Source organism: Haliotis rufescens, unplaced genomic scaffold (genome assembly GCF_023055435.1).
Source record: "Haliotis rufescens isolate VD_foot unplaced genomic scaffold, xgHalRufe1.0.p SCAF_34, whole genome shotgun sequence".
In the NCBI taxonomy this organism is placed as follows: domain Eukaryota; kingdom Metazoa; phylum Mollusca; class Gastropoda; order Lepetellida; family Haliotidae; genus Haliotis; species Haliotis rufescens.
In genome coordinates, this window is record NW_025964046.1 from 4,497,852 (window position 1) to 4,523,254 (window position 25,403).

At 43.9% G+C, this 25,403-nt stretch overlaps 2 protein-coding genes across 2 annotated transcripts; one reads left to right on the forward strand and one right to left on the reverse strand.

Moving 5' to 3' along the window:
- The first annotated feature begins 3,153 nt into the window (after window positions 1-3,153).
- On the forward strand, window positions 3,154-8,037 carry LOC124115347 (pre-mRNA-splicing factor CWC22 homolog). The gene is made up of 3 exons (XM_046476297.2): window positions 3,154-3,261; window positions 4,213-5,775; window positions 7,738-8,037. Exons 1-3 carry the CDS (start codon window positions 3,171-3,173, stop codon window positions 7,755-7,757), a joined length of 1,674 nt encoding a protein of 557 aa, XP_046332253.2. The 5' UTR covers window positions 3,154-3,170; the 3' UTR covers window positions 7,758-8,037.
- A 193-nt stretch (window positions 8,038-8,230) lies between these two features.
- Window positions 8,231-8,951, reverse strand: LOC125372065 (prespore vesicle protein-like; the record flags this gene model as incomplete). Its single annotated transcript, XM_048380980.1, has 1 exon — window positions 8,231-8,951. A coding segment is annotated over one exon (528 nt), but the record flags the coding sequence as incomplete, so codon positions are not given.
- Between the last annotated feature and the right edge of the window lie 16,452 nt (window positions 8,952-25,403).

A 25,403-nucleotide genomic window follows, 5' to 3' on the forward strand; every position in this document is an offset into this window, starting at 1 on the left:
TGGCACATAACATACACTAGAGACTTAAGTACACTTACTTACTTACTTACTTTGGAGATTTAACGTACGCTTTCCGACTGATGCGTATTTCGCACACGGTTTACGTACACGAAGGCAGACATTTTACACAGTTTAGGGTGACAAGGTAGCCGAGCGGGTAAAGCGTTGGATCGTCACCCCGAAGGTCCGAGACTTATTTCCTACATGGTACAATGTGTCATTGGAGTATTGCTAAAAGCGGTGTAAAGCCATGCTTATGGGGTCTCACGTCATCAAATTTATGTTTCCGCACGTTAGATATTAAGGACATATATAATTTTATGCCTACATGCACGCGTTAGCATACCAGAATTATGTCACATCTTCTTATACAGAAATGTCTGATCCATATTTGGTAAACATAGTATAAATTAACAATAAATGAACGAGTTCCACCAAGAACTCTTCCATCAGCAAATCAACACTTGCTATCTGTTCCTCAGTATAGACTTTCCAGCCATGGACTTTCAGTGTGACTGCCCCAAAGTAATGGAATGATCTTCCACTTGAGATATTCATTTCAGACATTCAAAGCAAAACTAAAGACACATTTGTTCAAAAAAGTTTTTTTTATTGTTTTTTTTTAAATAATAATTATTATTATTATTATCATTATTATTATTATTATTATTATTATTATTATTATTATTATTATTATTATTATTATTATTATTATTAATGTCTGTGCAGTCGTTAGCAGGTGCGCCAAGAATTCCATGTTGCCTCTTCCTGCTCGTTAAGGTCAGCCAACTGTCGATACAAATCCGAAGAATACATTTCCTGAAAATCATGTTTTATCGTTTTACAAAGACCAGCAAACTAAATGTCTGTCAAGAACATTTTGGTCTGATATTATTTTGTATTTAGCATTTTCATATGCTATATTTTCGTGCTAACCAGCGTTTATTCTCCACGTACCGGCTGCGGGGAGGTGTGATGTATCGATACACGATGTTAGGGTAACTTTGACCTTGATGGAGATGCTGTAACACCTGCAGCCTCCCTTTGACGTCATCAACTGTGGCGACAGTTGCTTGATGGAAGTACATCTGTACTGACGGAATGGCGTTCATACCCGGTGCAAGAGGGCAATTTGTTTCAAAGGAAAAGTGTTTGTGTATTTATGAACCTCCGGACCGCCTCCGTGGTCTAATGGTAGAGCGTCCGCACGGAGAGCGGAAGGTCCGGAGTTCGATCCCCGACCGCGTCATACCAAAAGACGTTAAAAGATGGTACTTGTAGTTACCCTGTCTGGCGCTCGGCATTGAGGGGCTAAAACAAGGACTGGTCGGCTCGGAGTCAGTATACTGTGTTTGAGTGCTAGCACTATAAATCGGCATCAGTCCGGACTAGTACAAGCAGCCACACACACACACCAACGTGCATGCACGTCGCTAGTGCAACAATCTTGGACGCGACGTTTAACCCCATTTATGCTCACCTTATGAACCTCCGTTTGAAAAATCTACGACGAAATGACAAACTAAATATATCATGTTTCGGTAACCCAGGCTTTGTAGAGGAGCTATGTTCTGTTTGTTTGTTGTTTAACGGCACTCAGCAACATTTCAGCTGCAGTTAATCACCGTTGTGTCGAAGTTGAAGGGACCACCATAAATACTCCGAGTTATCCGAGTTTCGACACAACCGAAAATGATGATTAGTTTAGTAATGCACAGGGACCATGCTTTTACTCGACATATCAGAGTTCGACACAACGGTGTTTGACTGTATATAACTGCCGCACATAAGAAAGTATACACCCATCTTATATAATGGCTTAAAATGATACAAACAAGAGATCATTATTCGGTGGCGATGTATTTGATACTGTTTTAAGTGCACTGTTTTAATGTTTTCATAAGGTTGGGTTTTTTGTGGTCAAATTCAATTTCCAAGTGTATGCTTTCTTTTGCCCGGCAGTTAATTATTTTTTAGCATTTTCAGCAACATATTAAAAAATATTCGAAAAGATTTTCTAAAATGTTGGACTCGTCATATCGATCTACTTAAACCATTCTGTATCTCCGGCATCTACAAGACCGCAAGACATGATGTGTGGTAGCGTCGTGCCATCATGTTAATTTAAACGCTGTACATTTTGGTATAAAGGTGCTAAATATTTGACGTAGGTCTGTGAATTTGGTGTATTGCAGCTTTTAGCAATATTCAAGCAATACCGCGCGACAGAGACCCAAACTGGCTTTATGTAACCATGTGGGAATCGAACCCGGGCCTTAGGTCTGACGAACGAACGTGTGACCACAAGGCTACCACACCGCCCCGTGGAATCAGTTACTGTATCAACATTAAATTTCAAAATATCGGTCACATTTTGTGACAATATATTGATTCTATCTCTGATTGTAACCATCATGTGGAATCGAACCCAGGCCTTCGGTCTGACGAGTAAACGCCTTGACAACTAGACTGACCCACCCACTGTGTTTGATGCTTCCAGACGCTGTATCAACAGAAAAATATCTCAAAATTATTTCGCATCCTGTGACGATATATGTGACCAACCATAAGATAAGGGGCTAATGGGTGAAAAATTGCATTTTTACTGTTCATTATATTTTAAAACTACAGCATCCTCGGAACACAAAAATACATATTACAAGCTTCAATTCATATTTATTACGGAGAAACGTGGCATCACACATATTGACTCATTTTCCGACTTATAACTGTTTCTGTAATAATTGCAGTTTTTAGGCATAATGTTTGATGTATTGAAGTAGACATGTACGATGAAAGGTTTTGAAATAATATCTTTATTCATTACGAACTCACGAGAAAAAAAGAAGATATTTTTGTAGAGTACGCACACATGGCGATCTTCACTGAGGTGAATTGACGTCAAACGTCTTATGACGTCACAGCACAATTAAATTCTTGCACCCATAACGTTCCCTTGTTCCAGATGGGTCATATATTGACTTCCCATCTCATTAACTAACACATGCTAACCCTCCTACGCGGTTGTGATCGAACTGAAGGGTCCTTAACTACCCAATTCCGAAGTGGTCAATACCCACCAGATGGCGCCACCACTATGGGTCCAATACGGCCAACAGGGCCGCTTAATATGACACAGTGTTAAGGAGCCAGTATATAAAGCAAGTGCCATGTATCTACGTTCTCTACTGCTGGCCTTCACGATGACGCGCATTCGGATTCAACTCCTGGTGGTCGTGGTGCTGCCTCTTTGTTCTCATGGTAACGGTTTATTATATACTTGTGATGTGAAGAATAGGTTCCTTGGATATAATTAATTCTTGACTTTATTAATAAGACCCGTGAAGATCCGGGATAGAATAGGTCTTCAGCAACCCATGCTTGCCGTAAAAGGTGACTATGCTTGTCGTAAGAGGCGACTAACGGGATCGGGTGGTCAGGCTCGCTGACTTGGTTGATGCATGTCATCGTATCCCAATTGGGTGGATCGATGCTCATGATATCAATCACTGGATTGTCTGGTCCAGACTCGATTATTTACAGACCGCCGACATATAGCTGGAATATTGCTGAGTGCGGCATTAAACAATAAACCAACAAACCAACTTTATTAATAATAGTTTAGTCGAACACCGACGCGGTTTAACTTGTGCTGATGTTTATGGCTCAGGATGTACATCAAGAACTGTAACTATGCACCAAGAACTGTAATCATCATGATAACAATGTGACGTCTTCATGAACAGGCGAAGTTTAAATATATATTTTTAAAATCATGAAGCAACAGGTTTTCGATGTAATCTTGTTCCGTTTTTACAACTAATTTAGCCTTAAAAATTGTTCTTTTCCATTACCCTATATTTGAAAAACTGTGAGATTACATTTCGTGCTGTTCATCATCCGGTGTTTCGTTTTTACAACTAATGTAGCCTTTCAAATTGTACTTATTCATTATCCTACATTTGAAAAACTGCGAGATTACATTGCCGTGTTGTTCATCATCCGGTGTTTTGTTTATACACTTAATGTAGCCTTTAAAATTGTTCTGATCCATTATCCTTCATTTGAAAAACTGTGAGATTACATTGTCGAGTTTTTCATCATCCGGTGTTTCGTTTTTACAATTAATGTTACCTTTAAAATTATTCTTATCCATTACCCTACATTTGAAAAACTGTGAGATTACATTGTCGTGTTGTTCATCTTTGTCAGGTAACAGCGACTGGGACACAATCAAAGCAAAGCTGGCACAAATGGTTCACCACAAACACCCAGACCCTTCACCAGCACCTTCTGAGATACAGCCAACGTTTGTTCTGGGTGCAGAGCACGGTCTTGGCCCAGATGCAGCTAAAGCTGATGTTGAGCTGGCGCCAGATGAAGACGTTGTCTGGGATGTGAAGGTGAAGAGTCTCCTTGATTCAGGAACGCTAACGGGCCCAGGATCCGAAGACTTCAAGGACGAGTTGGAGCAGATGGAAAAGGAAGGGAAACATCACATGGAGCTAGAATTCGTGAGTAATCCGCAAACCAATGGTGGTGAGGTAGGATCTCTGTCTACAGAAGTCAGCAAGGCCGCTGATCCTGTGGAAGTCATTGGTGTTGAGAAGAAGAGGAACAAGAGGAGGAGGAAGAAGAATATAGCAGGACAGAAAGGTCGTAGAGGGAGGAACCGTGCACTCAGACGGCAGGAGAAACAGAGACAGAGAGAGCTGAAGAAGAAGACACGATTAGAGAGAAAAAGAAACCGTCAGGCACAGATCGGAATCGTGGGAAGGAGAAAAGGACCTGTTACGGTGTTAACAGGTGAAGAACAAAAGACTGAACAGATTTCAAGAGGTTCACAGAAGGTCGCTAGTCAACCTGCGCAAATACAGATTGAGTCTGCGGTGACTGACAGGCAACCAGATCGCGCCAGTATCCCCGTGTTTCAACCATGGAAGGTCCAGAATCAAACTCCCGATGAGCAGAATGCTGACTCGACAAATATAGAACCAAGCGAGGAAGATAAAACTCCTCAATCAGAGGGAGATCCAAATGTGGAGAGACAACCATATCGCGCCAGTATCCCCGTGTTTCAACCATGGAAGGTCCAGAATCAAAGTCCCGATGAGCAGAATGCTGACTCAGCAAATATAGAATCAGGCGAGGAAGATAAAACCCCTCAATCAGAGGGAGATCCAAATGTGGAGAGACAACCAGATCGCGCCAGTATCCCCGTGTTTCAACCATGGAAGGTCGAGAATCAAACTCCCGTGGAGCAGAATGCTGACTCAGAGAGAATCAAACGAGACAGTTGGTTCAACCGGATGTTCAAACAGTTCAAGTCGAATGGCGGAAAGAATATGGTAAAGACTGAAGTCGAGGATCGTCAGGAGAGTGAGGAGAACAAAGTCAGCAATGATGATGAGGATGATGAAGACGAGAACTGGCAGAAGGGGGGTGGTGGAAGCAGAAACAAAGGCCCTGGTGTGATAACTCAAGATATGATCATGATGGCCAGAGATGGTAAGCCTGGAAAGAACAATGCAGGCATGGCCCAGCGTGGGGGAGACGGTGACGACAGAACGGGGGAGAACCCCAACAAGCCACCAAACAAGCCAGAGATTAGACAACCAGGTGTCGGGGACGGACGGCGTGGAAAGGTGATGAATAGCTGGCCCTTGGATGACAAACATTCCTTGACGGAGGACGGAGACAGGGACTCACGAGGGGGAGTGGTCCAGCAGACTGTCCCTGGTGATGCCCCACAGATGAGACTCCATGGTGACCAAGGTAAGTTGGAGTAGGGTGCCATTAGAAAGTAATTATCTTCTTATGAAAGTGAATTCGTAGCTTAACTAACCATAGAAACAGATTACGAGGGCACTATTAACGTACACAGTCGTATGCCCAATGCAACCAGAATGTGGTTATCTTGATAAAGAGGATTCCAAATTAACCTTAGCATAGAATGAATGGCTGGTTGCTGAGATCTTGCAGAGCATTATTCACGTGCACTCTCTTTGTTTCATAGACATGTCTCTCCACATATGCTACAACAGGCCATATCTCTCCACATATGCTACAATAATCCATGTCTCTCCACATATGCTACAACAATTCACATCACACCACATATGCTACAACAATCCATGTCTCAAAACATATGCTACAACAATCCATGTCTCGCCATATATGCTACAATAATCCATGTCTCACCGCATATACTACAACAATCCATGTCTCTCTACATATGCTACACCGCGATATGACTGGAATACTGTTCAAAGCGGCGTTAAACCCAACTCACTCACTCACTTCATATGCTACAACAATCCACGTCTCGCCACATATGCTACAACAATCCATGTATCTCCATATATGCTACAACAATCCATGTCTCACCGCATATACTACAACAATCCATGTCTCTCTACATATGCTACACCGCGATATGACTGGAATACTGTTCAAAGCGGCGTTAAACCCAACTCACTCACTCACTTCATATGCTACAACAATCAACGTCTCTCAACATATGCTACAACAATCCATGTCTCACCACATTTGCTACAGCAATCCACGTCTCTCCACATATGCTACAACAATCCAAGTATCTCCATATATGATACAACAATCCATGGTTCTCCACAAATGCTACAACAATCCATGTCTCACCGCATATGCTACAACAATCCACGTCTCTCCACATATGCTACAACAATCCAAGTATCTCCATATATGATACAACAATCCATGGTTCTCCACAAATGCTACAACAATCCATGTCTCACCGCATATGCTTTACCAATCTATATCTCACCACATTGCTTACAACAATCCACGTCTCTCTACATATGCTACAACGATCCATGTCTCTTAAACATATGCTACAACAATCCACGTCCCTCCACATATGCTACAACAATCCAAGTATCTCCATATATGATACAACAATCCATGGTTCTCCACTAATGCTACAACAATCCATGTCTTTCCACATATGCTACAACAATCCACGTCCCTCCACATATGCTACAACAATCCAAGTATCTCCATATATGATACAACAATCCATGTTTCTCCACAAATGCTACAACAAGCCAAGTCTCTCCACATATGCTACAACAATCCATGTCTCATCTCTTATGCTACAATCCATGTTTCTCCACAAATGCTACAACAAGCCATGTCTCTCCACATACACTACAACAATGTCTCTCAACATTTGTTGCAACAATCCATGTCTCATCTCTTATGTTACAACAATCCACGTCTCTCCACATACACTACAATAGTCCATGTCTCACGATATATGCTACAATAGTCCATGTCTCACGATATATGCTACATCAATCCATTAGATAATAACACATGCTACAACACGTGTCATCATTCGTCACATATTTCTCATCACCACGTTCACAACAACAAGCCATGATATCACCGACCAAAATACGTTAAAAGATGGTACTTGTTGTTACCCTGTCTGGCGCTCGGCATTAAGGGGCTAAAACAAGGGCTGGTCGGCTCGGAGTCCGTATACTGTGTCTGAGTGGGGTATTCATGTTAAACTGCGGCATGGTATCTCAGTGAGCTAGAACTATAAATCAGCATCAGTCCGGACTAGTACAAGCAGCCACACACACGTACATGCACGTCGCTATATAAGTGCAATAATCTTGGACGCGACGTTAAACCCAATTTAACCTCATATCACCAACAATTATTTTAAAGGCTTCTCTCTCAACGCAGCATACTCGACGACAGCCTGAACATCGCAGGCGCTGACGACGTGACGACAGCGGCATCAACACACATCTTAGTACGTGTCAGCGTCCCCTTTCCCTGACCTGCAACTCATCTTTTCTCGTATTACGATGGTTATGTGATGATGGATCTCTTTTATCACTCTTAAAGATAACGAGGTCTCAATACATAAGTCATTAACAGTCTACAAGGTTAGACAAGTTTTGTTTTGTGAAAATGTTTTCATATAATACTGTGTTCTATATTCTTGCTGACATCACTTCTCCGATATTTCTCAGATGGATTAACAATTCCTTATTTTCCACTCCAGTTATCCATAATTGAATCATTTTATCTATTTTCTTTGCTGTTTAACGCCGAGTTCAGCAATATTCCAGCTATAGGACGGTGGTATGTAAATAATCGAGTCTAGACCAGACAATCAAGTGATTGATATCATGAGCATCGACCAACACAATTGGGAAACGATGACATCAACCAGGTCAGCGAGTCTGACCACCGATCCCTTTAGTCGCCTCTTACGACAAGCATGGGTTGCTGAAGACCTATACTAACCCGGATCTTCACGGGTGCATAATCTCATCAAGATGGGTAGTGCAATAACAGCGTTTCCCTACAACGTAAGGGAGAGTAGCGCTGCGACTGTCATGAGTCTGTGGACTGGTATGAGTCTATGGACTGGTATGAGTCTGTGGACTGGCATGAGTCTGTGGACTGTCATGAGTCTGTGGACTGGCATGAGTCTGTGGACTGGCATGAGTCTGTGGACTGGTATGAGTCTGTGGACTGTCATGAGTCTGTGGACTGGTATGAGTCTGTGGACTGGCATGAGTCTGTGGACTGGTATGAGTCTGTGGACTGGCATGAGTCTGTGGACTGGTATGAGTCTGTGGACTGGCATGAGTCTGTGGACTGGTATGAGTCTGTGGACTGGTATGAGTCTGTGGACTGGCATGAGTCTGTGGACTGGTATGAGTCTGTGGACTGGTATGAGTCTGTGGACTGGCATGAGTCTGTGGACTGGCATGAGTTTGTGGACAGTCATGAGTCTGTGGACTGGCATGAGTCTGTGGACTGGCATGAGTTTGTGGACTGGCATGAGTCTGTGGACTGGTATGAGTCTGTGGACTGGTATATTTACAGATATTGTGGCAGTTAAAGCAAGGGAAGATAACTCCTTTGACACCCGGACAATTTAAATTATGTCATTCAATTTGGTATCTAGTATTGAGTCCGGTTTTTAATCATACAAAAAATGCTGTTATTAATCAGTACCAAAACTGTCAACCGTGGGAAAACTGCAACTGACTCGTATACTAAGATATACTCGTATACTAAGATATACACTAGTAGAGGCGACGTTTCAAGAATATTTACGATTTATTTTCTATGTTTATTTTCTAAAATATTATAAAATATGTCCATTGTGATATATACTAAACCGCAAAACAAACGTCACCCCAAGTAACATTGCATTAAATATCTGGGTAATTCCTGTCGAGTTTCATCTATTTAATATGTCTCAAAGTATGTTTACAGTGTTTGGACAAATAAGATTTCTCGTATATCTATCCATGGTGACGTTTCTTTTGTGGTTCAGTATAGTATGACCGTAGAGAAGAACTGCTAGCCTGTGAAATGTTATCCACGTATAGTATCCTGTGCCGTTCTTTCACTGTCCTCTCTACGTTGTAGTGTTCACAAACATCAGACCTTGTACATCGGTCGGACTGTGGAGCGTTGTGTCAGTGCATCAGTTATTAAATATTGGTTTGGCATCCATTTGTGTTACATTGTCAGTATCTACTGGGGTCGTCATCAACTGTCGTCACGGTGTTTGTGTGTGATGACAGTGACGTCATAGTCAGTGATATTACAGTTATATCACAGCTTTCTGTAGTTAGCAATATTACAGTTATATCTCGGAGAACTGTCGTCAGTAACATTACAATTGTATCCCGGTGCGCTCCAATCTCACTAAGATCAGATCTAAGTTCCCGCTGCCGCTAAACAAAGATCTGAGGACATCCCATTACGGGTCACGTCAGAACGACCTTTCGCGAACTTTGACCAACCACTTAAACGAAGAACAAGAAATCGACATCAGCCAATTAGGCGGGTAGCCCAGTGATTAAAACGTTCACTCGTCACGCCGAAGACCCGGGTTCGATTCCCGACATGGGTACAATGTGTGAAGCCCATTTCTTGTGTCCCCCGCCGTGATATTGCTGGAATATTTCTAAAAGCGGCGTTAAATCAAACTCACTCACTCACTCGTGATCTGGTAAGCGACTCTTTGATTGGTCGTATGAAAGGTCGTTCTGACATGACCCGTAATGGGATGTCCTCAGATCTTTGTTTAGCGATAGCGAGAGCTAAGATCTGATTTAAATAAGATTGGGTGCGCTGTAGTCAGCAATATTACTGCTATATATCACAGCGGATATCTGAGTGAGACAAAATATTCAAACAGTGCTCCAAAACATGAAAATACATACAACACATCTATTTCACAATGTGCCGTTGACCTATAGTTTTTATACTCGGGTGCGGTGTTTACCCGGAAGTACCGGCCATCACCCTGGGCAACACAACAACACAGTTGGTGGTGTTCAAACATACCCGGACTTCCGGGTTGACACACGTGTTCTGTAACAGGAGACTGTAGTCGTTATATGTTGCCCGTGTCAGGTAAGGCAAACGTGATATGGTTCTAGTATTTTGTAAAATATCATCTTCATTTATATTATATTAGGAATAACATATATTTTAATAATAAAATAGTTCATTCGACGACCTGTACATAATTGAATCAGGAACTGACGAAAAGTTTTTTTCTAAAAAGCTAACTTTAAAACTCGCACTAATCTGATAATACTGAAGGTGTTTTTTTAAAGTGTACGAGTCTGTCCCGCCTTGGTCCCATGTTCTCATTCATCGTTTTGATTCCCTAAAAAACATATCAGACCCTGATCTCATGATTGTATCGTGATCTGAACAATACCGAGGATGACTGACCGGTTTCTCATACAGTATCTGATTCTCTCCCTGCTCTGTGTTCCGTCTCTCACGATTAATCATTCTGTCTCGCTCCATGTATTAAAAGGCCACGACAGCATCGAAGCAATCTGGAAAGTAGCCGCCATTATAAATGCTGAATTTGCTATAATTTGCTGAGGTTTTGGGATGTAGTTTTACTTTATAGCAATAGAATTGTGAAGACGAGTATCATTATTTGAGGACCTTTTTGACATAAGTTATATATTATTTACAATATAAGAGCGCACGCAGATTCTAAACATTATACATTCGGAAGACTAAACATTATACATTCGGAAGATTCTAAACATTATACATTTGGAAGATTCTAAACATTATACATTTGGAAGATTCTAAACATTATACATTCGGAAGACTAAACATTATACATTCGGAAGATTCTAAACATTATACATTTGGAAGATTCTAAACATTATACATTTGGAAGATTCTAAACATTATACATTCGGAAGACTAAACATTATACATTCGGAGGATTCTAAACATTATACATTCGGAAGACTAAACATTATACATTCAGAAGATTCTAAACATTATACATTCGGAAGATTCTAAACATTATACATTCGGAAGACTAAACATTATACATTCGGAAGATTCTAAACATTATACATACTAGTGGATAAAACTGTTAGTTTCTACCTACGTATTTGTACAAAACCTGTGGCCACATTTGCTATCTATTCGCTGAAAACTGTCTTATGTACTATGAAATAACACACAAAGCTATATAACTTCAAGCAATGAGAACGACAAACATGTTGATAAACATTTGTCACGTGATCGCACCACACCTTGGGAGTTGGGCGATGGGTCAGCACGGACCGACTTTCCTACAACGCAGCGTTCCTCGGAACAAGTCCGGCTTACCTGGAAAACCCACGTGACGTCACACATCCGCGTTGAGCTATAAATAGCACAACCGGACGCAGCGCTAACATATCTGATAAACAACCGGAGACTTCAAGTCACTTATAGTCAGCTGCTACTACTGTTATAACGTGCTTCTGCTACTGTCTGTAGACCGCTTTCGTGGATCATCGGGATAGTTTTGATATCACTGATCGGGAATTGCCTCAAGTCACATCTTTGCTGTCAAGAGCCATGTCTATCGCTACTGTGTACACGAACCAGCCACTGGCTCGCGTCCCCAGGGAATTCCAGGGTGCCCTGACGAGCCTGGTCCAGAAGGGGGTAGAGGCGAGCAGAGAGGTGAGAATATCATTTGTGTATAAATAGAGTAAACTACGGTTATAACGAACTCAAAAGGACCACTAATTGTAGTTCGTAATAACCGTAGTTCGGTATAAGCATATATACAGCATATATGCAACACATGGGTGGGACTAAAATAAGTTCGTTATATATCGGTATGTTCGTTATAAGCGTGTTCGTTATAAGCGTGTTCGTTATAAACGTAGTGTACTGTATGTCACGCGTATAGTCCGGAGACATTAAACTCTATTAGGCGTTTTATTTTATTTGCTTAGTTTACGAATCCCCCGATACTACAAGTCAGAAACGGGGCAAAACTTTAAATTCAAGTTTAAAAAAGTTTAAAGCTTTTTAACACCGAACCTGATTCACGTTTATGAAATAAGGTCACAAATTCTTGCCATACCACTAATCCAGGCGAGTGGTATTCATGCTAAAGAATCCGTAATGTTTTGTTCAGATACTGATCCAGGTGAGTGGTATTCATGCTAAGGGATCCGTAATGTTTTGTTCAGATACTGATCCAGGCGAGCGGTATTCATGCTAAGGGATCCGTAATGTTTTGTTCAGATACTGATCCAGGCGAGTGGTATTCATGCTAAGGGATCCGTAATGTTTTGTTCAGATACTGATCCAGGCGAGTGGTATTCATGCTAAGGGATCCGTAATGTTTTGTTCAGATACTGATCCAGGCGAGTGGTATTCATGCTAAGGGATCCGTAATGTTTTGTTCAGATACTGATCCAGGCGAGTAGTATTCATGCTAAGGGATCCGTAATGTTTTGTTCAGATACTGATCCAGGCGAGTGGTATTCATGCTAAGGGATCCGTAATGTTTTGTTCAGATACTGATCCAGGCGAGTGGTATTCATGCTAAGGGATCCATAATGTTTTGTTCAGATACTGATACAGTTATGAAGCTAGAGAATTTAAAACAAACTGTTTCCAGTTCTTCTGACTTTATGTTCTCACAGAAACAAAAAAAGTAACTCACATGAAGTGACACGCCCCGATTTAACTGTACCGCTGATTAGCTGGTTAAACCCATCTCACGCACCAATCTCACACACTCATCTCACACATCATCCCACATCTCACACACTCATCTCACACACTCATCTCACATCTCACAAACTCATCTCACACACCCATCTCACACACCCATCTCACACACTCATCTCACACATCATCCCACATCTCACACACCCATCTCACACACTCATCTCACATCTCACAAACTCATCTCACACACCCCTCTCACACACCCATCTCACACACCCATCTCACGCACCCATCTCACGCACCCATCTCACACATCCGTCTCACACACTCATCTCACACACTCATCTCACACACTCATCTCACATCTCACAAACTCATCTAACACACCCATCTCACACACTCATCTCACACACTCATCTCACATCTCACACCCTCATCTCACGCACCCATCTCACGCACCCATCTCACACATCCGTCTCACGCACTCATCTCACACATCCGTCTCACACACTCATCTCACACATCCGTCTCACACACTCATCTCACACATCCGTCTCACACACTCATCTCACACATCCGTCTCACACACTCATCTCACACATCCGTCTCACACACTCATCTCACACATCCGTCTCACAGACTTATCTCACACATACGTCTCACACACTCATCTCACACATCCGTCTCACACACTCATCTCACACATCCGTCTCACACACTCATCTCACACATCCGTCTCACACACTCATCTCACACGCCCATCTCACACACTCATCTCACACACTCATCTCACACATCCGTCTCACACACTCATCTCACACATCCGTCTCACACACTCATCTCACACATCCGTCTCACACACTCATCTCACATATCCGTCTCACACACTCATCTCACACATCCGTCTCACACACTCATCTCACACACTCATCTCACACATCCGTCTCCAACACTCATCTCACACATCCGTCTCACACACTCATCTCACACATCCGTCTCACACACTCATCTCACACATCCGTCTCACACACTCATCTCACACATCCGTCTCACACACTCATCTCACACATCCGTCTCACACACTCATCTCACACATCCGTTTCACACACTCATCTCACACATCCGTCTCACACACTCATCTCACACATCCGTCTCACACACTCATCTCACACATCCGTCTCACACACTCATCTCACACATCCGTCTCACACATCCGTATCACACATCCGTCTCACACACTCATCTCACACACACTCATCTCACACATCCGTCTCACACACTCATCTCACACGCCCATCTCACACACTCATCTCACACACTCATCTCACACATCCGTCTCACACACTCATCTCACACATCCGTCTCACACACTCATCTCACACATCCGTCTCACACACTCATCTCACACATCCGTCTCACACACTCATCTCACACATCCGTCTCACACACTCATCTCACACATCCGTCTCACACACTCATCTCACACATCCGTCTCACACATCCGTCTCACACACTCATCTCACACATCCGTCTCACACACTCATCTCACACATCCGTCTCACACACTCATCTCACACACTCATCTCACACATCCGTCTCACACACTCATCTCACACATCCGTCTCACACACTCATCTCACACATCCGTCTCACACACTCATCTCACACATCCGTCTCACACACTCATCTCACACATCCGTCTCACACACTCATCTCACACATCCGTCTCACACATCCGTCTCACACACTCATCTCACACATCCGTCTCACACACTCATCTCACACATCCGTCTCACACACTCATCTCACACATCCGTCTCACACACTCATCTCACACACTCATCTCACACACTCATCTCACACACCCATCTCACACACTCATCTCACACATCCGTCTCACACACTCATCTCACACATCCGTCTCACACACTCATCTCACACATCCGTCTCACACACTCATCTCACACACTCATCTCACACATCCGTCTCACACACTCATCTCACACATCCGTCTCACACACTCATCTCACACATCCGTCTCACACACTCATCTCACACATCCGTCTCACACACTCATCTCACACATCCGTCTCACACACTCATCTCACACATCCGTCTCACACACTCATCTCACACATCCGTCTCACACACTCATCTCACACATCCGTCTCACACATTCATCTCACACATCCGTCACACACACTCATCTCACACACTCATCTCACACATCCGTCTCACACACTCATCTCACACATCCGTCTCACACACTCATCTCACACATCCGTCTCACACACTCATCTCACACATCCGTCTCACACACTCATCTCACACATCCGTCTCACACACTCATCTCACACATCCGTCTCACACACTCATCTCACACACTCATCTCACACACTCATCTCACACACCCATCTCACACACTCATCTCACACATCCGTCTCACACACTCATCTCACACACTCATCTCACACATCCGTCTCACACACTCATCTCACACATCCGTCTCACACACTCATCTCACACATCCGTCTCACACATCCGTCTCACACATCCGTCTCACACACTCATCTCACACATCCGTCTCACACACTCATCTCACACATCCGTCTCACACACTCATCTCACACATCCGTCTCACACACTCATCTCACACATCCGTCTCACACACTCATCTCACACATCCGTCTCACACACTCATCTCACACATCCGTCTCACACACTCATCTCACACACTCATCTCACACATCCGTCTCACACACTCATCTCACACATCCGTCTCCAACACTCATCTCACACATCCGTCTCACACACTCATCTCACACATCCGTCTCACACACTCATCTCACACATCCGTCTCACACACTCATCTCACACATCCGTCTCACACACTCATCTCACACATCCGTCTCACACACTCATCTCACACATCCGTCTCACACACTCATCTCACACATCCGTCTCACACACTCATCTCACACATCCGTCTCACACACTCATCTCACACATCCGTCTCACACATCCGTATCACACATCCGTCTCACACACTCATCTCACACACACTCATCTCACACATCCGTCTCACACACTCATCTCACACGCCCATCTCACACACTCATCTCACACACTCATCTCACACATCCGTCTCACACACTCATCTCACACATCCGTCTCACACACTCATCTCACACATCCGTCTCACACACTCATCTCACACATCCGTCTCACACACTCATCTCACACATCCGTCTCACACACTCATCTCACACATCCGTCTCACACACTCATCTCACACATCCGTCTCACACATCCGTCTCACACACTCATCTCACACATCCGTCTCACACACTCATCTCACACATCCGTCTCACACACTCATCTCACACACTCATCTCACACATCCGTCTCACACACTCATCTCACACATCCGTCTCACACACTCATCTCACACATCCGTCTCACACACTCATCTCACACATCCGTCTCACACATTCATCTCACACATCCGTCTCACACACTCATCTCACACATCCGTCTCACACATCCGTCTCACACACTCATCTCACACATCCGTCTCACACACTCATCTCACACATCCGTCTCACACACTCATCTCACACATCCGTCTCACACACTCATCTCACACACTCATCTCACACACTCATCTCACACACCCATCTCACACACTCATCTCACACACTCATCTCACACACTCATCTCACACATCCGTCTCACACACTCATCTCACACATCCGTCTCACACACTCATCTCACACACTCATCTCACACATCCGTCTCACACACTCATCTCACACATCCGTCTCACACACTCATCTCACACATCCGTCTCACACACTCATCTCACACATCCGTCTCACACACTCATCTCACACATCCGTCTCACACACTCATCTCACACATCCGTCTCACACACTCATCTCACACATCCGTCTCACACATTCATCTCACACATCCGTCACACACACTCATCTCACACACTCATCTCACACATCCGTCTCACACACTCATCTCACACATCCGTCTCACACACTCATCTCACACATCCGTCTCACACACTCATCTCACACATCCGTCTCACACACTCATCTCACACATCCGTCTCACACACTCATCTCACACATCCGTCTCACACACTCATCTCACACACTCATCTCACACACTCATCTCACACACCCATCTCACACACTCATCTCACACATCCGTCTCACACACTCACCTCACACACTCATCTCACACATCCGTCTCACACACTCATCTCACACATCCGTCTCACACACTCATCTCACACATCCGTCTCACACATCCGTCTCACACATCCGTCTCACACACTCATCTCACACATCCGTCTCACACACTCATCTCACACATCCGTCTCACACACTCATCTCACACATCCGTCTCACACACTCATCTCACACATCCGTCTCACACACTCATCTCACACATCCGTCTCACACACTCATCTCACACACTCATCTCACACATCCGTCTCACACACTCATCTCACACATCCGTCTCACACACTCATCTCACACATCCGTCTCACACACTCATCTCACACATCCGTCTCACACACTCATCTCACACATCCGTCTCACACACTCATCTCACACATCCGTCTCACACACTCATCTCACACATCCGTCTCACACACTCATCTCACACATCCGTCTCACACACTCATCTCACAAATCCGTCTCACACACTCATCTCACACGCCCATCTCACACACCCATCTCACACACTCATCTCACACACTCATCTTGCACATCCGTCTCACACATCCGTCTCACACACTCATCTCACACATCCGTCTCACACACTCATCTCACACATCCGTCTCACACACTCATCTCACACACTCATCTCACACACTCATCTCACACACCCATCTCACACACTCATCTCACACATCCGTCTCACACACTCATCTCACACACTCATCTCACACATCCGTCTCACACACTCATCTCACACATCCGTCTCACACACTCATCTCACACATCCGTCTCACACATCCGTCTCACACATCCGTCTCACACACTCATCTCACACATCCGTCTCACACACTCATCTCACACATCCGTCTCACACACTCATCTCACACATCCGTCTCACACACTCATCTCACACATCCGTCTCACACACTCATCTCACACATCCGTCTCACACACTCATCTCACACACTCATCTCACACATCCGTCTCACACACTCATCTCACACATCCGTCTCACACACTCATCTCACACATCCGTCTCACACACTCATCTCACACATCCGTCTCACACACTCATCTCACACATCCGTCTCACACACTCATCTCACACATCCGTCTCACACACTCATCTCACACATCCGTCTCACACACTCATCTCACACATCCGTCTCACACACTCATCTCACAAATCCGTCTCACACACTCATCTCACACGCCCATCTCACACACCCATCTCACACACTCATCTCACACACTCATCTTGCACATCCGTCTCACACATCCGTCTCACACACTCATCTCACACATCCGTCTCACACACTCATCTCACACGCCCATCTCACACACCCATCTCACACACTCATCTCACACACTCATCTCACACATCCGTCTCACACACTCATCTCACACGCCCATCTCACACACCCATCTCACACACTCATCTCACACATCCGTCTCACACACTCATCTCACACATCCGTCTCACACTCATCTCACACATCCGTCTCACACACTTATCTCACACATCCGTCTCACACACTCATCTCACACACTCATCTCACACATCCGTCTCACACACTCATCTCACACACTCATCTCACACACTCATCTCACGTACCCATCTCACACATCCGTCTCACACATCCGTCTCACACACTCATCTCACACATCCGTCTCACACACTCATCTCACACATCCGTCTCACACACTCATCTCACACACTCATCTCACACATCCGTCTCACACACTCATCTCACACATCCGTCTCACACGCCCATCTCACACACTCATCTCACACGCTCATCTCACATCTCACAAACTCATCTCACACACCCATCTCACACACTCATCTCACACGCCCATCTCACATCTCACAAACTCATCTCACACGCCCATCTCACACACTCATCTCACACATCCGTCTCACACACTCATCTCACACATCCGTCTCACACACTCATCTCACACACCCATCTCACACACCCATCTCACACGCTCATCTCACACGCTCATCTCACACATCCGTCTCACACACTCATCTCACACACCAATCTCACACACCCATCTCACACACTCATCTCACACACTCATCTCACACGCTCATCTCACACACTCATCTCACACATCCGTCTCACACACTCATCTCACACATCCGTCTCACACACTCATCTCACACATCCGTCTCACACACTCATCTCACACATCCGTCTCACACATCCGTCTCACACACTCATCTCACACATCCGTCTCACACACTCATCTCACACATCCGTCTCACACACTCATCTCACACACTCATCTCACACATCCGTCTCACACACTCATCTCACACATCCGTCTCACACACTCATCTCACACATCCGTCTCACACACTCATCTCACACATCCGTCTCACACACTCATCTCACACATCCGTCTCACACACTCATCTCACACATCCGTCTCACACATCCGTCTCACACACTCATCTCACACATCCGTCTCACACACTCATCTCACACATCCGTCTCACACACTCATCTCACACATCCGTCTCACACACTCATCTCACACACTCATCTCACACACTCATCTCACACACCCATCTCACACACTCATCTCACACATCCGTCTCACACACTCATCTCACACATCCGTCTCACACACTCATCGCACACATCCGTCTCACACACTCATCTCACACATCCGTCTCACACATCCGTCTCACACACTCATCTCACACATCCGTCTAAAATCTATACAATTCTGATCCAGTTCTAATCATGGTCGCCTAGGCAGCCATATTGAAAAAGTAATGTTTGCCTATTACTCAATTATTTTTGAATGAATAATGTCATTTGATATGCAGTTTAGCTCACCTGAATAACAGCATACGAGTAAGTCAGGTGAGCCAAAGAGGTTTGAGGTTATTTTCTATGTTTATCATCCCCTCGTCTTACAGAATCCTCATCCGCCTGATCCCTGTCGAGTCTCACCTCTCCTCCTACAGCAGTCAGCAGCATCATCTCAACATCGTCGGCTCCTAAACGTGTCTGCCTCGTACACTCTGTAAATTTGTTACGTGTTTGTTTGTTGTTAAACGCCGCACTCAGCAATATCCCATGCCAGCTATATGTCGGCGGTCTGTAAATGATCCAGTCTGGACGAGACAATCTAGTGATTGATATCATGAGCATCGATCTATGCAATTGTGATACGATGACATGCATCAACCAAGTCAGCCAGCCTGATCACCCGATCCCGTTAGTTGCCCTTTGCGACGAGCATGGCTTGCTGAAGATCTAGTCTCTACCCGGATCTTCACGGGTTTTCTGTAAATATGTGAATAAAGAATTTCTACAAAATCATAGCATGACTTTCATCTCATTACCACAAATCGCGAAACCTTAAAAGAAATCATCAACCGTACCAAAATGCTGGACGAACGAAAGTAACATGTGACCAAGACACGTGACTATTATCTCATTACCACACCATTCAACAATTTAAAGGTAACCATCAACCATACCAAAATGCTGGACGAAGGAAAGAAACACGTGACCAAGACACGTGACTATTATCGCATTACCACACCATTCAACAATTTAAAGGTAACCATCAACCATACCAAAACGCTGGACGACCGAAAGTAACACGTGACCAAGACACGTGACTATTATCTCATTACCACACCATTCAACAATTTAAAGGTAACCATCAACCATACCAAAATGCTGGACGAAGGAAAGAAACACGTGACCAAGACACGTGACTATTATCGCATTACCACACCATTCAACAATTTAAAGGTAACCATCAACCATACCAAAACGCTGGACGACCGAAAGTAACACGTGACCAAGACACGTGACTATTATCTCATTCCCACACCACTCCACAATTTAAAGGTAACCATCAACCATACCAAAATGCTGGACGACCGAAAGTAACACGTGATCAAAACACGTCACAGTGGAATTCATTTCTACACACGACACCAGTGTGCTAGTTAAGACTTTTGTGGAAAAAGACAGCTACGCTACACTATATACATGCACGCTTCCCTTTAGGAACAGGCTGCTCTTGGATTGAGCGAGCAATGGCTGCCTTGAATCTTACAGGGTCGATGGAATAGCCCAGTGGTTACAGCGCTTGCTTCTCATGCCAGGTCGATTTCCACATTGGTACAGTGTAAGAGTCGGGGGCTCCATTGTGATAGGGCGGAATATTGCTAAAAGCGGCGTAAAAGTCTACCCAGTCAGCCGAGATTGAACGAGTCTGGCCAAGCCATTTTTAAAGTCGTAAGATTCACGTGATTATCACGTGACTCAAAGCAACCAGCGGCACGATTAGCCTGCAGTACTAAGTGTTCTGATTTTGTTTTTCGTCTCAATCAAATTGATTCCCAATATGTGGTACATCTTATGTCGTTTTCAAAAACAGCCCCACATTGTTTAACGGTTATTATTTAGCGGGATATGATTGTATGAACCCCGCAAATTCGTCTCACTGTATGAAGCTGATTAAATTGGTCGCCTTTCATCAAGTATATACTCGTATGTTGCCGGGGACCCATTCTAACCAAGAATACGCATGGGTCGATTTTACCCCTACATTTAGTTATAAACTCAGTCAATTTGAACCATTGACTTTGGAAAATGTACGCATTTGCCGCGGACGGCCGCGTTAAAGAAAATTCATTCACTCGACCACTGTTCAAATTGCAACGCGGAAACAAAAATGCTTTCGATAAATATATGAGCTGTATGCAAATATAGGAGCGTATGACGTGTTCGGGGGGGGGGGGGGGGGGTTAGGGTTCAAGAGCGACGTGCAGGAGGGGTGAGGTGAGGTGAAAAGGGTTAACGCGTTCAAGATTATTGCGCTTATCTTGCGAGTGCATGCGCGCGAGCGCGCGTGTGTGTATGAGTGCGAGTGTGAGCGCTAGTCCCGACTGATGCCGATTTTACAGTGCTAGCGCACTGAGGTACCATGCCGCATGACGTCGGCCTATTGTTCTCCAGTCGGGTTAAATCTCATTTAATTTGGTTTTGGTTTGGTTTGTTTAACGCCGCACTCAGCAATATTCCAGCTATATGACGGCGGTCTGTAAATAATCGCGTCTGGACCAGACAACCCAATGATTAATATCATGAGCATCCATCCACGCAATTGGGATCGATGACATGCATCAACCATGACCACCCGATCCCGTTAGTCGCCTTTTACGACAAGCATAGTCGCCTTTTACGGCAAGCATGGGTTGCTGAAGACCTATTCTACCCCGGAATCTTCACGGGTTCTCATTCATACGGATGTCATAATATCCCCGGGATTTATCAATACAGCTTCCGTTTACATTGTAACATGTGAATGTTTCTTCCTTGAGATATATTTTGCATTTGAACACAAACTCAAATGAGAAATGTTTTCTTTTCATTCCCGCGCATCCAACACACAACCTTCGTTTCTGTAGCCCATTGCAACGTTAGGATAGAGAGGCCCTTATAAACCACAATGATTTTAAGAACGTCTTTTTCAAGTCACTTACGCCGGAACAGACATTTTACGCCCGTTTCCTAAGGTTCATGGCAAGTATGTTTGGAATGAATGAGAATGGTTTTACGCCGCTTTTAGCAATATTCCAGCAATATCACGGCGGGGGACACCAGAAATGGGCTTCACACATTGTGCCCATGCGGGAATCGAACCCGGGTCTTGCGTGACGAGCGAACGCTTTAACCACTAGGCTACCCGACCGCCCCAAGTATGTTTGGAACATAAAAGTGTTGGTAAATGTTGTTTCAAGTTTCTTTTTTCAGTTTATAAGTTAGATAAAACACTTACCCTCAGGTTTTGGATTTTAAATCTCAATAAACCATCTGACGTGTTTTTTCCTACACATATATCCCAGAAGCACAAGTTTGGGGCTTACAAAATCTGTGGGAATCTGGAATTGGAACCATCTCATTAAAATCAGATCTAAGTTCTCGCTGCCGGAAAACGAAGATCTGAGGACATCCTATTACGGGTCACGTCAGAACGACCTTTCGCGAACTTTGACCGTCCACTGAAATGATTAACAAGAAGTCGACATCAGCCAATTAGAAAGCAGCTTTCTCGAGCATTACGGCACTTGTTTCAACATGGCGACTTCTATTTCAGACTACGCTTGAAAAATATGTTGATATAGTTCTCGATAAAAAAATTGAAAACTGAACAAACGAACGTTCTGGAATGTCTAATATATGGTTGAGATTGTATGGCAGTGCTTTCCACGTACTGTGCAACGCCTCCTCCGTTCAAATGTTTATCCCACGGAAGCGAGAGACGGACGATAATTTTGACGGAATCAGTCGTACGGGCCGTAACTGTCGTTCGGAATACCCCGTGTTAACGTTTTCGAGGTTGCATGATTAGCAAACACATTCCGACTGTCACTTTCATGATCTGGACCCGAGAAGGTCCGGTGTAGAATCGGTCTTCAGCAACCCATACTTGCCGTAAGAGGAGACTATGCTTGTCGTAAGGCTCACTGACTTGGTTGATGCATGTCACCGATCTCAATTGTGTGGATCGATGCTCATGATGTCAATCACTGGATTGTCTGGCCCAGACTTGATTATTTACAGACTGCCTTCATATTGCTGAGTGCATCGTTAAAAAATAAACAAACTAACAAAACAAATCATACAGATTCGCCCTCACTCTGTGAAGGTTCATACGCCAAAGAACTCACAGAAAGTTTAAGCCAATTCTTAAATGAACGTTTTGCTATCATGTGACCGGCCTCTCTTCAAATGGAAAAGTGATATATCATAAGCTTCACATTAAAAAATCATAATTTGTTGTTTTCAAGTTCTTAAGATATATAGCTATATAGCTAACAGTGGATAAACCATACTCTCTCTTTTGAGAAGGTCTTAATCATAATAAATACTATGAATAATTTATTTACATTGATAGTGACTTCAGATTCATTTTTATTTGATTTTTACACATTTCAATTTTTTGGAGTCAGAGGATTTGTAAACCAAGTTATTGAAATAATCTGGCCTAAAACAGAAAAAAGGCCGCTGAGGTAGAACCAGACCTTAGTCATACAAGGTGAGGTGAGGTGAAATGTGGTTTAAAGTCGCGTCCAAGATTATTCCACTTATATAGCGTCGTGCATGCACGTGTGTGTGTGTGTGTGTGTGTGTGTGGCTGCTTGTACTAGTCCGGACTGATGCCGATTTATAGTGCTAGCTCACTAAGATACCATGCCGCAGTTTAACATGAATACCCCACTCAGACACAGTATACTGACTCCGAGCCAACCAGTCCTTGTTTTAGCCCCTTAATGCCGAGCGCCAGACAGGGTAACAACAAGTACCATCTTTTAACGTCTTTTGGTATGACGCGGCCGGGGATCGAACCCGGGCTCTCCGGGCAGACGCTCTACCACTAGACCAAGGAGGCTGTCAGTCATACAAGGACAAGATAGCGAGGACAAATATGTAGTTTATTGAGACACACTTCTCAAACATAACAATACAAATATATACAACCAGGTTATCAAAGCCAGTGTAGACGCGGGGGATATCATGGCTGCATCCTCCCTCATCCAGGGTATAATATCTCCTTTCGGCCACAATACATACCCCGGACCCAGTCCATCATAACTTCATTTAGGAGAGAGTCGAAGGGATTTTATTGGAGACAGCAGCGATTCCATAATATTGACACAGGACAACATCTCATGCTAATAACACAAAACAGAAGTGAGACTGTATTTTTACACATTTCATTCTTTGAGTGTCCCAGAAAAAACCCTTAAAAATCAATGTGGCTGTTCAAATATTCAAAAACATTGACACAACATGCAATCAGTCAAGTGTTCCAAAGAAACACTTCATAGCGCATACACTTCTTGATAAGGGTACAAATATTACACTGATTAAGAAAAGAAATAACTGCTTTAAATGTCTACAGGAAAACAGTATCTATAAGCATTAGTGTCAAAGAAAGTTAAGGGGTAGATTTGTTCATATAATTCCACTGCCCTGTGGTGATAGCAATGGCCCTAAAATAGACCTCAAGAAGGCTCTCAAATCAAATAGAGCCTGAGGAAGAAGTGGTCATGGCCATGTTATGATTATCGAATAGTTTATCTTT